Source organism: Furipterus horrens, unplaced genomic scaffold (assembly GCF_987537825.1).
Source record: "Furipterus horrens unplaced genomic scaffold, mFurHor1.1.pri manual_scaffold_2, whole genome shotgun sequence".
Lineage (NCBI taxonomy): Eukaryota > Metazoa > Chordata > Mammalia > Chiroptera > Furipteridae > Furipterus > Furipterus horrens.
This window is the reverse complement of record NW_028327172.1, coordinates 143,423,381-143,438,876: the sequence shown is the minus strand read 5'-3', so window position 1 is coordinate 143,438,876 and position 15,496 is coordinate 143,423,381. Positions and strand designations below refer to the sequence as shown.

The following is a 15,496-nucleotide window of genomic DNA, read 5'->3' as shown; positions in this document are numbered from 1 at the left end:
TACTGGAAGAGACTTCACCTCCTCAGCCATCACAGAGCTATCTGGAGTCCACCATGCTCTGCTCACTAGCTCTCCTCTTCAACTTTCATCTGATTTATGCTCCACAGTTTGATTAGTTTTTACCCTCTGGGCTTCTCTCCACGATGAGAGCCTTTTGCCCTACTCTATGATGCTTGTTTGGCAATTTCTACTGTTGTTACAGGAACAGTTCAAAGCCCTTCAAATGTCAAGTAAATTCTGAAAGGTCCAAGTTTATCCAGATTTGTGAGTAAACTTCAGCCACAACATTCTTAATAACTAGTTTAATGAGGCTAGTTATTAGACTAGTTATTAAGTTATTAAGTGGGTCCTGTTATAGTTGTTTTTCAGGGTGGGGAAATCTGAAGAGGTGCTCCAAGAATTCTCCATCTCCACCCTTTTGGAGCTCCCATAGCTAAGCAGCCAGAGCTGTAGGGGGGCCAGGCAGAAAGGGCAGAGGAGGCTGCCACAGGAAAAACCTCACATAGATCCATTTTCCTTTCCAGTTGTCTCTCCCCTCTCCACCTCACCAGGGCATCCCTGGCAAATTTTCTAATGTTCTCTTCACTACCATCTCCTGTGATGATCCACAGTCTCCCGTCTCCCTCCACCTGACACACGCACGATGTTTAATTTTCCTCCACAATATGATTGGTGTTGGGCTGTGCACCCCATGCATCTGGATTGGGCTCAGTCTCCACACATCACTAGGCTGAACGTGCTGCAAGTCATGCCGTTCCATTCCCTCATAGGTGATTCATTGATTTGTTGCTTCCCTCTCTGGTCAGTCAGGAATGACTTCTGTGCAATGTTGTACATAAGTCAGCTCCAGTTCTCTATAGCCATCATATTTTTTTTTCTCTCAAAGCTATTTCTGGAGTGGTTTCTTTGGGAAAAATGTTGGTTCCCTTTGCCTCTGACCAAGAGTAAGAATAACATTTTGAGCATATTCCACATGCCAGTCCTCACACTTAACCTAGTACAGGATTTGTCTCATTTGCTATTTAAAACAAGCTTATGAGATAAGAACCATTGTGATGCCAAATTTATAAAGAACTTTTAATTCAAGAGGTTCAGTAATTTTCACAACATGATATTCTAAGCAAATTTTAGAGCTGGACTGAACAATGAACCTAGACCCTGACCACATTGAATATACCCTATTATGTTCCTACAGTAAAATTTCTTTCCGGCTTCCAACTCAATTCTAATCTTCTATTAGTGACATTGACTTCAAAAAATTGCTGTATGAATTCATTAAGTGTAGTTCTTAGAAATTTAACTATCTTCCTTACACTGACTAGAATTTTTGTTCTCTACAATTATTAGGAGATTCTGTACTACACCTAGAACTCTACCTCACTGCAAATTAATTATTTCAATTATATATTAAACTCTGAAGGATAAAGTTTTTGGGGTTTTAAAGATTTACAATAGAAAATGGACCAATTTTTCCCAGAAGTTTCTCTATATTTTAATGACATTATCCTAAATAAACTATTGATTTATCTACATGGACTATATTTAATTACTTCTTAAAATTAATACTTCACTATAACAAAGAATTTTCTTCCAGAAAAATTTCAAGTAAATAAGAAAAGCAATTAGTTTTAAAAAGTATGAATTGGTGCCAATCTAAAATAGAAAAGGCTGAGTTTTATTTGTTACTGTGTTTCTAAAATGAGTTTAGAAGTCAATTTATACATCCAACCTCATACATATGAGACATTTAGTTACAATTTTAGTCACAAATTTTCAAAATAAAAAAATAACTTAGTGACGTAGAGGCACTTGAAAAGCACATTTCTGTTCTGAGTCCTTACAGTTCATAAACTTAATTCCCACCGAAAGAACATTAGCTGCCTCTGGGTTCCTCCAGACTTGAGGCCCAGTAACTCCTAAAGTACTCTCAAAACCCTTAATCTTACAAAAAATTGTAAGGTAGGTTTTCTGTCAGTGATGTGCTTTTGGTTTTGTACCTTCCACCTTAATATTTAGTGGGAATCCACAAACCATTTTACATTGCAACTGGAGTCTGAAGTTACTAATGGTCTGATAACCTCTGCATGTGTCAAATGATCAAACCCATGCAAAGGAAGTAGATAAAAATTTTTCAATGCGGCTAGGCAAGAGATTTCCTTCCTCTTCGAGTGTCCTAAGAGTGGTTAAGATATTTCAGGGTGGGGGAAGGACTGAAACCACATAAATCCTAAATGAATAGTATCCTTAAAGGAATAACTGAAAACATTCTACAAGAGGTTTTGTATAAATACAAATCTGCATTTGAAAATACATTTAATGGCTACCTTGAAAATAAAAGCATCATTTCAGGTATTTAAAAACAACAACAATCTCTAAACACAGTTAAATTAGATGTGCACATTCAAAGTGAGAATCTTATTCTTTTTCTTCTTAACTTCTACTAGTTTGCCTTTATATGAATTTAATTCCAACCTCAAATATTTGTTTCAACCTAGTAGATCTTTAGGCTTTCCAAAAGCAGGGGAAATCATACCCTTAGCAGGCCCATTGCTTGCCAGCAGTTGCAATGAGTCACAGCTGGAATGTCCTGTGGTTAACATTTTGATCTGAAAACAGAATCAGAGGGTGCCTACTGGTTGCCATGGTTACCAGTATTTGTATACTTTGAAAAATGACTGTTCCTGTTTTGTGTGGTAAATTTACATTGAAATGAATGATAGAGGTGACGTTAGCCATCTGTGTGAATACAAACAAAAAAACTGACTTAATTAAGTGTAAATTTTAGAAGGATATAAAATTGGGGGTATGGGACTTTTTCGTAAAGAGGTATTGTTTTATACTAATTAATTTGTTAATTTATTTGACATTATATTTAAGTATTTTCATCCATCTCTATTTGATGTTTATTTTAATGTATCATTCTGTTCCTTTCAAAAGCAAGAAGAAACTAATTGTCATTCATCAGTGCTCCCCCCAAACCCACTCCCTTTGCCCCTGCCTCCATCCCATTCACAATGTGTTATTTCAGAACAACTAGGCTTCAGGGACTTTCCTTCAATGAAGTAATCCCATCCGGAAGGAAGGGGAAAAAGAAATCTCCAAGTTATGTGAAAATATCAGGTTTCTTAACCTTGCTGAGCCAGGAGACAAAACTACTGCTTATGACCTTAAGTAGAATCTAAAATATGGCTTCCAAATGTCACTAGCTAGTATCTCAGAAGATCCATCAAGTTTAGAGCAATTATGGTTATAGAGAAGTCTTACCTTAAGTTGTGTTGGATAAAAATGAAGTAATTAAAGGTTTGGTCACTGAACAACAATTCAAAGTTAAGAATGAGCCTTTTGAAGTAGAAAACAGCAGAGTGTTTTCTTGTTTATTAAGTCTCTGCTTGGGAACAGTATGTTTATTTTTGTATTAATTAGTTTTGAATTGGAATTCCTACACTGCATTTAATAAAGTAGAGCTGAGATAAATAGCCTACAGTGAAGCAGTAATTTAGCAGTAAACAGATTGCAACATGGGCCTCCACCCCCACCTCCACCTCCTGCATTAGATGGTGCGGCCTCTGGTCTGAGACCAAGGGCTTTGGTTGTTTTTACATGTTTTTTTTATGTTCATTTTGTTCTTCTTACTTTTGCTCCCTCATTATGGGTTCTGTCAAATATCTAGAATATTAGAAACTTGATAATAAATATACACATTTGAAGCAGTATTAAAAAAGTAAAAAGGAAGTCAAAGTGGTAAACCTGAAAAATAAATCTCATCTTTATTCCTTTGCTTAAAATGCTTAGGTTTCGTACTGAAGAGTGAGTGATATAATGGATTTCTGAGTTCCTTTTTAAATCTTTACTGGCCTCTCCCCAATTCTCACAAGGATGTATATCTATTGAACAGCCATTTTTGAGAACACAGAATGAGACAAGCCAAGATTTATAAATCTGAAATTTATTATGACCTGGACCAGACCCTGCCCCACTTCATAGAATGGCCACAAAGGATCCAGACCATTTGTTGCCTAAAAGGAACATGCTAAAATTTAGGACTGTTAGAGCCTAATGTGTATCTAACTCTGCAGGTTTCAAGAAATAGCGCAGATAAGTCCCATTAAAATAAATGCAGCTGCGGGGAAATTATTGTGTTCATCCACTGAGGATGTATTGGGAAGCTGCCCTGCTCTGGGTACTGAGGGGATTGCAGAGGAGGTCTGGGCTCTGAGGAAATTCATAGTCAGCAGGGGAGATAAGACACATGTGCCTGTAACTAGAATGCAATGGAATGAGACCATCCTTACGCAGAAGCTCAAATAAAGAGCCTAGGCATTTCAAAGAAAAATGTACATATAATGACCTGCTCTAGGGATTAGGGAAGTTGCCATGGAGGTGCTTTGTGGAATTTGATTATGAAGTTTTTCATGCTCAAATCAGTATGCTTCAAACAGTATTTTTCATCATAACATTTTAGTAAATAAAAATAATTTGGTCAATTTGCAATTTGTTGAATGCAAATTATATATGTCCCTTACAGAGACATGCAAACACATACACTTCCACACACTCTTACATGTGTGAGTCTCCACGAATCTATGATCAGATACCTTCCACTTTGTTGTCATGAGGAGTCAGTCTGTCCCAAGGGGAACTGGCACAAAGTGTTTAAAGTATTAGATTAAAAGAAAACATTGTGGTGTGAGTCATGAGGATCATCTTTCCTGACTGAAGAGATATGGCTGAGAGGTTTATTTTTTCAGTTTAAAGCTGTGTATCTGTTGAAATTATTAAATGAGGCAGGTAAACGGTGCACAACAGGATGCATATATATCTTTGTGGGAAAATGGGCAAAGACCTTAGCAGAAGTTCCAAGAGAAGAAATATAAATGACCAATAGCATGAAAAAACTTCAGTATCAAAGTAACAAAAATTAATACAATTGCCAAAGAAAACCCCATAAATTTTTACTGTCTGCACCAATTTTAAAAATAATAGTCATAGTTGCGGAAGTTCCACTGCACAAAACATTTCTGTAAACTGCTAGTGAGAGGGTAAATTGCATAAACTTTCTGGTAAGAAATTAAATAATACACATGAAGAGCAACAAAAGATTACAGTAGTCCCTCTCTGTATCGCGGTTCACTTATCGTGGCCTCACTGTATTGCGGGATTTTAAAAAATATTATATTTAATTATTTATTGCAGAGTTTTCGCTATATCGCAGGATTTTGCAGTACTGTATATGTTTGTTGTTAAAGTTACGTAGGTTTAAGAGTGTAGAATATGTTAAAGAACATAAGTAGTGTTTATAAAGGAGTGGGAAAGGTTAATAAGGGACTGGGAACGGTTTATAAGTGTGTCAGAAGGGCTTATAAAGCCTTAAAATATATATAAATACTAAAATAAATATAAGGTTCCTACTTCGTGGATTTTCACTTATCATTGGGGGGGGGGGCTCTAGAATGTAATACCCGTGATAAGCAAGGGAAAACTGTATACTCTTTCATTCATTTCCCTTATAGAAATCTTTCCTGGGGAAAGTTCAACATCTTAGATAAATGGTTATATTGCAAAAAAGATTGAAAATATCCTAAATGAACAAAAACAATTATAATATAAATAAGTGTATTACTAACATCTTATACTACCACTAAAAAAGTTATCATGGACAATTTAATGAAATTCTTAGTATAAAATAGGGAACACAATAAAATGTGTAGCTGATATTTATACATATATTGATATACCTTTATACATATGTATGTACACATATACAAACCAAAAAATGTTGGCCAACTAAATTTCTAGTATTAAAATATCAACAGTAATTATCTTCAATGGGATTAACTTTTTACTTTCCTTTTTCATAGCTTTCTAAAATGTCTGATCTTTTACAATTAGTATTTATTTAAAAACTTACCTCTTACACTTATAATACTACTATTTATTGAACAACTCTTATGTGTCGATGTGTTAACACATCTTATTCAGCTTACTTTTTCTCCTTATTCTGTGTCTGGATCATACTTTTAAGGGAATTTGCTAGACTGACATAAAACCAACGAATATTTGGATTTTCAAATTGTTTGGCTTAGAAATTAGCCCTACAACTCTTGCAATATAATTTTCTGTTTTGAATCCTATGTTAAGCATATGTACTCAACCCACCTCAGCAGATTTAACCTTAACTTTTGAGCCAAGGAACAGTTTTTGCTATATGAGTAGACTTTGCCTTTTCCATCTGACAAACCATGTGAAGTTTTTTTTTACATTGGAAAGTTTTTCTTTGATTTTAGCTCTATGATGGCTCACAGAAGATAGGACGCTACTGTGGAGCAGATATTCCACCTTCAGGAAGTACCACAGGCTCCATTCTCCAAGTGCTATTCCATACCGATGGGGTTGGTCACCATGAGAAAGGATTCCAGATACAGTGGTTCATTCACGGTAAGTCCAATGCTGATCTCAGTCATATTTCATAAGTGTTATTTGACCAAGAATTGTCCCCATTCTAGTTCTGTATTTGGAAACAATTCCATTAATACTCATTGAACCTGGGTAGTGATCTGGTGCTGGGCCTTAGAAAGTTTACTCAGACATTGGTGGCTCTTGGAGAGAGAAATCTTGTTAGGGCCAAAAGAGGAAGTGATGTCAAAGTGGACAGGATTTGGATAACTGCTTAAGTAGGTGCAGTGATAGATTGCTTAAATTAAGAGGAAGGAGGAAGCAGTATGAAGTTTTTAAAGATAAAGATCTTTACCTGGGTGTGGCAAGCAAATTGCAAGGTAGGTTGAGGGGTGAAATAGAATGAGATTTCAGGCTTACTCTGACAGCCCCAAGAGAAGGAATGATGGGATGGAAGGGAAAGGATGAGAATCAATCAGAGAGAGAAAGGGAAGGACAAGAACTGCACTGAGGGAGCAGAAGCAGAGATGTAAGCTAGTGATGTGCTCAGCCAGGAGTGTGCGCTGTACCTGCCACTTAGGTAGGGGCACGCCAGAGCCCACCTATCAAACGGTAGGAGATTCAGAGAGCAGGTAGCATAATCATTTCTCTGAAGATGATAATTCATTTTTAACAGGAGTTCTGAAACTTCTTGACTGAACTCATGTGGCCCCGCCTAAAAAGAAAAGGCCCCAAACCCGTGGTCTTTAAACACACTCCCCCCAAAGCAGCGTCAGAGTCACCTGAACTTGTTAGAATTACAAATTCTCAGGCCCCATCCCAGACCTACAAAATCACAAGCTCTAAAAGAAGGGCCAATAAACTGTGTCTTAACTGGTCTCCATGGTGATTAATGTTTGAGAACCACTCTCCTAGAGTGATCCAGACTTGATAATTACAGTCCTTGTGAAAATTATAGTAGCAGTTCTCAACTAAGGTTTTAGGGCTCACTGGTCTGTTTCAATCAATTTGAAAGAGAAGAAGAGTTGCAGTGTTATACCAGGAACCACATACAGACGTTGGGGCAGTGGCCTTACTGCCAAAGTCAGGGGTGAGCACAGATGAGGCCTAAATGTGTGTCGTGGTTGACTCTTGAGGGTTGTTAGCATGACAGTGCATTTATTATATGAATCTCAGTGCTATATTTAACTGAATAGCCCTGTTATATATCTAGGTGTTAGCCATTCTGAGATTATAAACTGGAGACTGAGTGTGTTTCTGTTCAAACATAAGAATGGGATTTTCTTTTTTTTTTTAGTACTGGTAATTTAAAAAAAAAAATTTAAGTATATTTTGTTGATTATGTTGTTACAGTAGCTCCAATTTTTTCCCCTTTGCTCCCCTCTGCCCAGTACCCCCCTTCCCTCCAGCAAGCTCACCCCCTTTAGTTCATGTCCATGGGTCATGCATATAAGTTCTTTGGCTTCACCCTTTCCTATATTCTTAACATCCCTCTGTCTACTTTGTACCAACCAATTATGCTTCTTAGTCCCTGCACCATTTCCCCATTTCTCTCCCTCCCCACTCCCAGCTGATAACCTTCCAAATGATCCCTATACCTATGATTCTGTTCCTATTCTGGTTTCCTTAGTTGGATTTTGTTTTTATTTTTTTAGATTCAGTTGTTGATAATTATGAATTTGTTGTCATTTTAATGTTCATAGTTTTGATCTTGTTTTTCTTAAGTAAGTCCCTTGTACATTTCATATAATAATAGCTTGGTGATGATGAACTCCTTTAGCTTCACCTTATCTGGGAAGCACTTCATCTGCCCTTCCGTTCCAAATGATAGCTTTGCTGGATAGAGTAATCTTGGTTGTAGGTTGCTTTTCATCACATTGAATACTTCTTGCCAGTCCCTTCCTTCCTGCAAAGTATCCTCTGAGAAATCAGCTGATAGTCCTATAGGCAACCCCCTGTAGACAATTCTCTGCCTCTCTCTTGCTGCCCCCAGGACTCTGTCTTTATCTTTCACCTTTGGTATCTTAGTCATGATGTGTCCTGGTGTGGTCCCCTCTGGGTCCAGCTCGCCTGGGACCCTCTGTGCTTCCTGGACCTGAATGTCCATCTCCTTCACAAAATTTGGAAAGTTTTCCTCAATTTTCGCTTCTTCATTCTGCACTGGTTGACTTTTTTTCTTCCTTATGTTCCAAATCATTGATTTGAACCCATTTCCTTCCCTTCACTATTGGTTTTGTGTGGATTTTCCTTCATTTCAGTTAGCATAGCTTTCACTTCTCTTATGTGTTTGCCATACTGAAGCATATCTGTCAAGCCTGTGAGCATCTTTATCACCAGTGTTTTGTATTCTGGGTTTGTTAGGTTGTCTACCTCCTCATCTGTTAGGTTGGTTATTTCCTCGTCACTTACTTCTCCCACTGGAATCTTGATCCGTTCCCCCTTTTGGGCCATACTGCTCTATCTCCTTATTCTGACAGGCTCCTGTGTTTGTTTACCTCCGGGTCCCAAGTCAAGCTGTCACTCCTGTTATGCTCCCTGTAAGGGGTGGAGCCTTAGGGATTCATCAGTACAGGGCGACCTGTTTCACCACGTTGTGGTGCTGTATGTGGAGGAGGGGTCCAAGAGGGAACAATGCCCCCTGCCCAGCACTTGCTCCTTTTCCAGGCACCTCTTCCACTTCTGTACCGGGCTGGTGCCCCTCTAGCTGCTGCCCTGGCCATCGTTCCCAGGGTGGGTGGGTCTGCGGACATTCTAGGACTGTCGTTCCCAGCGTGGGTGTGTCTGCGGTTGTTCTATGACTGTGGGGACCCTTTAAACAGGTGGAATCTGCTGATACCAGCAGCTTCTTCTTCCACCCCAACCCCCACTGGTCTGCACAGTCAGAAGCAATGAAGCTTGATTTTCCCTGGTGCTGGGACCAAGGGCTGTGAGGTCCAGTGAGGAGCTGGGAACACTCCCCAGGTGTCCCTTCTGACTTTCTAAAATGTGTGACTGTGCTTTCTGCTGGCCTGCCACTGCCACCACTGCTGCTGCCACCACACCACATCCTCTCTGCCCTGGCTCCACCCCTCCTACCTGTCTGGATGAGTATTTCTTCTTTACATCTTTGTTTGCTGGACTTCCATGCAGTTTGATTTTCTGAAACTTCTGGTTGTTTCTAGTTTTGAGGTAGTTTTATTCCTTCTTAGTTGTGGAGGGAGATGCAGCGTATCTGTCTATACCTCCATCTTGCCCAGAAGTCTCAAAGAATGGGATTTTCAATGTTTAAAACCATTCAGTGGTTATCCACAGATCCACTTGTAGCTTGAAATACAGATTATCAAGTCCCAAAGTTAATAAACTATAGTTATTAAGCTTGTAGAAATTCTCCACCATCCTCTTCATCAAGTAGGTACATTTAACCTTGGAATGTCAATGTATTGATCTATTAAATGAAGACACTAGATTGATTCAGTTCATCTCCAGTATTCTGTAATTTAGAACTGTGTGATTCTAAGAAAACTAGAGACTGTGAAAAGACCTAGAAGAAACAGGAAAATCTGGGAAAATGTCCCAGATTTTCATGTGTTCATGAATCACTTGTTAAAATGCACTTTCTGATACAGGGGGGCTGAGGTAAGGCACATAAATCTTCATTTCTTAAAAACTCATAACTAATGCTGATGATGTTCTTCTGTAAACCACACTTGGATGAACAAGTCAAGAGCAGATGCTACTGTGGAGAAATAAAATTATAGAAAGACAGCATCCATTGATTCTGTTACCAAGCAAAGCAGGGCCCATTCCTCTTGCACCTTGGTGTATGACCCAATGATTAGTGTTAAGAAAAATAGGTCTTTATTTACAATGTTCCAACCTTGGAGGAGCTGGGAGCACTCTTGCTCAGAAACCTGTTCTTCTACAAGATCCGCACTTTCCTTGCTCCCCAAAAGGCTATAAACTAAAACCAAGCCCAACAGTTTCCCATCCCTTATCTGTCAGCTCTGTCCTTCAGGTTCTGGGGTATGATGTCATCAGCCTTCGTATAATAGTCCAGGAAAGCATGTGCCATGTTACACTGGATCATAGTGAAGTCCGGGAAAGGCAGTAGTTCTGAGTGTCCTCTCCATATGTCCTGAGTTCCAAGAGTCCAGATAGAGTCTGGATCTGCAAAGCAGAGTCCTTGGTGACTTTGGAGTCAGCTAGAGTGGGCACAATCAAAGCAGCAGCATGCCTGCTTTCTTATCAGCCCAGGCCGAATGGCCAAACCCTGGCAACAAACTCAATAGCTGCTGCTTCCCACATGCCTGCTACAACATGCTTCTTCATCATGCTCCTCTTACTCCAGCTCTAAATCCGAAAGCACACGGTATCTTCCTTCACATCAGACCTCATGCAGACAGGGTGGGGGGGCCCTTCCGCCTCCTTTCAAACTTCATAGCCCCTTCTTTCATGGCTCCCCCTAATTTTAAATGCTGACCCCAGGCACCATACATCATTGTTATGAAAAATATCTTAAGCAATATCATCAGCCCTTTTACCAAGGCAGCAGCACGGCTATTATGTAGCTACCAACTTGCTACAGATATGCAAAGTACCTTAAAAGCTGTATTATCTTCTTCCCTCATCCCCAAAACCATAGGCTGTGGGGAATTTTGGGATCCCTCCCCTGCTCTGTTACAAATCTTGAGAAAGCTTCAAGGCATTCCCAGGGCTCATTGTAATAACAGCAGAATAATATCTTCAGTCTTTCAAACTCAGGCAAAGAGTGGGGACCCCTATAAGGAAAAGAACCTTACTGCTTAAGAGATCCAAAGCTTTCACAGGAGACAAAGATGGGAGGTTAGAAATGCTGACCAGGAGACTGAGGCTCAGGGCCTAAGGGAGAGATTCTCAGCCCTACATACCCACTATACTTGCCTGTTTTTTTTTTTTTTTTCAATGAGTACTGTGCCTGGGTTCCAATCTCCAGAGGTAGGATTCAATTGGTCTGCAGTGGGGCCTTGGCTATTCCTTAATTAAAAACCTCCCTGAGTAATTCAAGGATGGAGAGTTTTAGGATCAGTGACTTTGCTAGTTATGCCTTTCTCCTCAATGGACTGCTTCCCCTCCCTTCCAGGCTGTTCTAGCCAAGGCCACCCTAGGGAGTACGATTTAATGGTCATTAACTATACCGATTACTGTATCACTGGGTTCTTCCAGCCAACATACTAGACATGGATGACTCCTTGCTGACAGTGTTGTGTTTTTGTTGGGAAAATATTTTTTCTATCAGTTCTCTTTGAAATTTGTCTTCATAGGGGAGTCAAAGACACACTCTGTCTATTGTCTTTTCCCGTTTACTATTTCGAAACTTTGCGGAAAACTTGCTAAGCTTGGACCCAGAATTACGTAACAAAACTTTGCCAGCTGGGACCAGAACTGAAAAAAATTTAACTCTGTGTTACCCACTATATACAAAATACATGGGAAGAATCTTCTGTAAGGGGATGAGTAGTGATCTATATCTGTGCAAAATTAACTAATTAACTAATCATATACTATAATCATGCAGTGCCATAAGTACACAGTGCTTATACTCTGCATCTGAACTAGGTCTTTAACTTGAGATAATAGCCTAAGAAGACTGGCCAACAGAATAGATGAGAATCAGGGAAAAGTTTTTAATGGGACACATTTCCCCCACTTCTTACTCATCGTAAGTGAACTGAAGACATAAATCTGATTTCTCAGTTATCCATGTGTTCATCCCACAGATGTTAAGGAACTGTTTTGGTCCATGTGCTGTGTAAGAGCTAGGGACAGTGTGTGACTCCTACCAGCAGACCTGGGTCCAACTGTCCTAGAGCTTATGGGTGATCGGGAGAAGTAGCCACCAAGCAAAAAGCACACAAACAAATATAAATGATAGGTCCCAGGAAGCACACACAAGGGGATTTGAAGTTGAGGAAGTCAGAGGAGTCCTTCACAGAAATAGGTCCTTTGAACTGAAATTTAAGAGTGAACAGGAGTTAACTAGACAAGTAGGAGAAAGAAAGGATTCCAAGTAGAAGAATGATCCTGTGGATGGAACATACAGGGTGAGTAGGAGGGACCCCAAAATCCAAACTGGCTAGGGTCCAGAGTCAAAGGGAACAGTGCTGAGCTGAGCAGTGGTCAGAGCATTCGGGTCACACACATTTAGGGACTGGCAGGGAGAGGGACCCATCCTCTCTTTTATGTAAATCTATCCAACTTCATGGAATTGGGTTTTGAATAGGATCCTGAAGGACTGAAGTAACAAGGCAAGTTGGGGGCTCAGAATATAAAATAAAAGTCAAAATACAAATTGATACAAAATAAATGTAAAAATTAGTCTCAATTTTTAAGTGTAACGGTAATACTCTTTTTTTTCCAACTGGGGAATGAAATTACTGACACAATTTTGAAGTTACTGAACTTTTATAGTAAGTATATGTTACTTTTATAATCAGAAAACAAGATTTCAATTAAAAAGAAAACCATAATAGTAATATTCTTGAATGTGTGTTTGTGTGTGCACACGAATGTGTGAATGTGTACGTGATTCAAAAAATTGTCTCTACAAAACCTCTCTAAGTCTCCATCTCAGATTCAGGTTCAAGTTCCAGGGCCCACCCAGTCTGACACATCATTTTCTGAACATTGCTGCTGAGGAAGAATCCCCACACATTTCATTTTGTCCATTAACAAATAAACCCGTTTCCAAAATATGCTTCTTTGTTGACGGCACAAATCTTCTATTTGCTTTAAGAAAATGGAACTAGAATCAGGCTTAGTTTGTGGGCCCATTTTTAAAGTGGCGTTGTAGACAGGAGATTAAAGCACACTGCCTGGCCTTTATGCGAGCCATCAAAGGGAGTCCCCCCTGAAAAGAAAGAAATGGCCACAGTTTCCCTGCCTGACTAAACCATTCACAGTATTCAGCACTGACAGCATTGTCTGGAGGTTGAATTCACCTCGGGGGCCTCCGCCTGGGCTGCTGAAGGGAATATAGAACGTGCTGCAAGCTGTGTGAATAGGGCCTCCTGGCCAGCTGTGCACACCCCTGTCTCTTCTGCTCTCCCTCCCAGCTTTCACTTGGCAATGGAATTCCACACACAAACAAGGGCAAGGAGCTTTGTGAGTGAAAGAGTGATATTTGCAAAGGAAGAGGACCCCTCATGAGGCTGGCGGTAGCGGGGAAAGGCTGAGTGGCATGTGACCAGGAGGTGATGTCACCCTGGATTTTCACAAAGGAAAGTGTAGCCTTTTCTTTGGGAAGAGAGATGACATCAGTCTCTTGAATGGGGCTGGTTCATTTTATTTTCTTTTTAGCTATTAATGAGATTTCTCAGGCCTTGAGAGTTTTCAGAAATTGGCTTGGGAAGAACACTTTAAAAATCAGGATCCTCCGTGGCTGGCTTGGTTTGAACATGAGCTAGCGCCTTCTTGACTACCTGGGGATGTGCAACTCAGTATCAGAGCACTTCTTTAAAATATATATCTTTTAGAGCCCTGGCAAAGAACCTCCAGGAGGTCAGCAACATTCCAGGAAGGTCTTAAACCTTCCCTCCAGTTCTCTTTCCCTCACACAGACTTTTCAATTGTCCTTTATTGCTAGTCTTTCAAGGGAAATCTTCTAACTTGTAGTTTTTATTCCTTCTGGGACTTAAGAGTATGTGTGGGAGATGGGGTGGGGTGGGGGGGATTCAGGAAGGTTCACCCTTTGAGGACAAAGTTTTACCTTTTGTAATTTCATTATCCATTTGCCTTTTCCCGAGTGCTGGTAATCACCTGGATAAACTGTGCTCTATCAGATCTGTGGTGCCTACCCTCCAAAGGATAGACAGTTTGCCATTGTTAACCATGTTATAGTGATTAGACATACCTTCTGTAAGCAGGTATTTATTGAGACCATGTTTTCATTCAATCATTTGTTCAACCAACTAACTGACACATATTGATTCACTATCACGTTCAGGGCTTGAAAATTAGAATATAGAGAGTGTATTAGTTAGCTCAGGTGACCATAACAAAAGATCTCAGATTGGGTAAATAAACAGCAGAAATTTATTTCTCACTGTTCTGGAGGCTGGAAGTCCAAACTTGACATGTCAGTGGGTTTGATTTTTCCTGAGGTCTCTCTGGTTGGCTTGCAGGTGGCACCGTCTCACTGTATCTTCACATGACCTTTTCTCTGCACATCCTGGTAACTCTTTGTGAGTCCAGGTTTCCTCTTCATATAAGGGCATCAATAAGATTAGATTAGGGCCCACCCTAGGGGCCTTATTTTGACTTAATCACCTCTATTATATCCCTATGCCCAAGTACAATGATATTCAGAGATACTGGGCAATAAGGCTTCAATATATTAATTTAGGGGTGAGGCTCAATTTATTTATAGTAGAGAAGAGGGAGATAGCATCCTGGACCTCAGGGAGTTAGTAATTTAGTATGGAAAACACGTGTAGGGGTAAATCCATAATCCTTGACTGTGAGGCAGGGAAGAGATCCTGGAGAGCCTGGGGGAGTTCAAGAGATCCTCCAGGCAGCTGTAGTACAAGAATTGGTGAGTCAGATGAATATGCAAGACAGGAAGACATTTCTTAAGTAGAAGCAGGGAAGCTTAGGATAACACCAACATTTTGTAACTGGCAAGTATTTTACCTAGAGCACATATTCTCAATATCAACCCCAAGGAGATGAAAATTGGTTCTTGAAAAGGTAAAAAAAAAACAAGGTTTTTATGCATAAAGTACAGGTATATATAATACATAACAACTATATATATGCATATATATTATATAAAACACATAATAGATATGTAGTAAATCTGTATTATTAACTTTTGTGGGGGAGAATCTGGGAAAAAATAACTAAGAAGGCTCCTTTGAAGGGCAATAATGAGCCAAAAATTGTTGAGAAATACTGAGCTAAAGGAAGTTACTGAATTTGAGACAAGACAGGTTGTAAGAGACCAATTGATAAGAGCCATTGCCAGAACTTGGATTTTATTTCTTGTCTGTCCTGAGCCTTGCTTCTGCACAGCGCAGACATTCACAATCTGGAGGTATGATGCTTGCAATGAAAGTAAATTTATGAATCGTGGTTTGCAAAGATTCCA

At 39.6% G+C, this 15,496-nt stretch overlaps 1 protein-coding gene across 1 annotated transcript in view; it reads left to right on the top strand.

Annotated features, from left to right (window-relative positions):
- The window catches only part of CUBN (cubilin), a 271,217-nt gene that overhangs the window by 89,856 nt on the left and 165,865 nt on the right, over positions 1–15,496 (top strand). Inside the window, exon 28 of the mRNA XM_090268020.1 lies at positions 6,285–6,435. Within this exon, the coding sequence (XP_090124146.1) occupies positions 6,285–6,435 (151 nt within the window). The remainder of the gene's footprint in view (positions 1–6,284; positions 6,436–15,496) is intronic.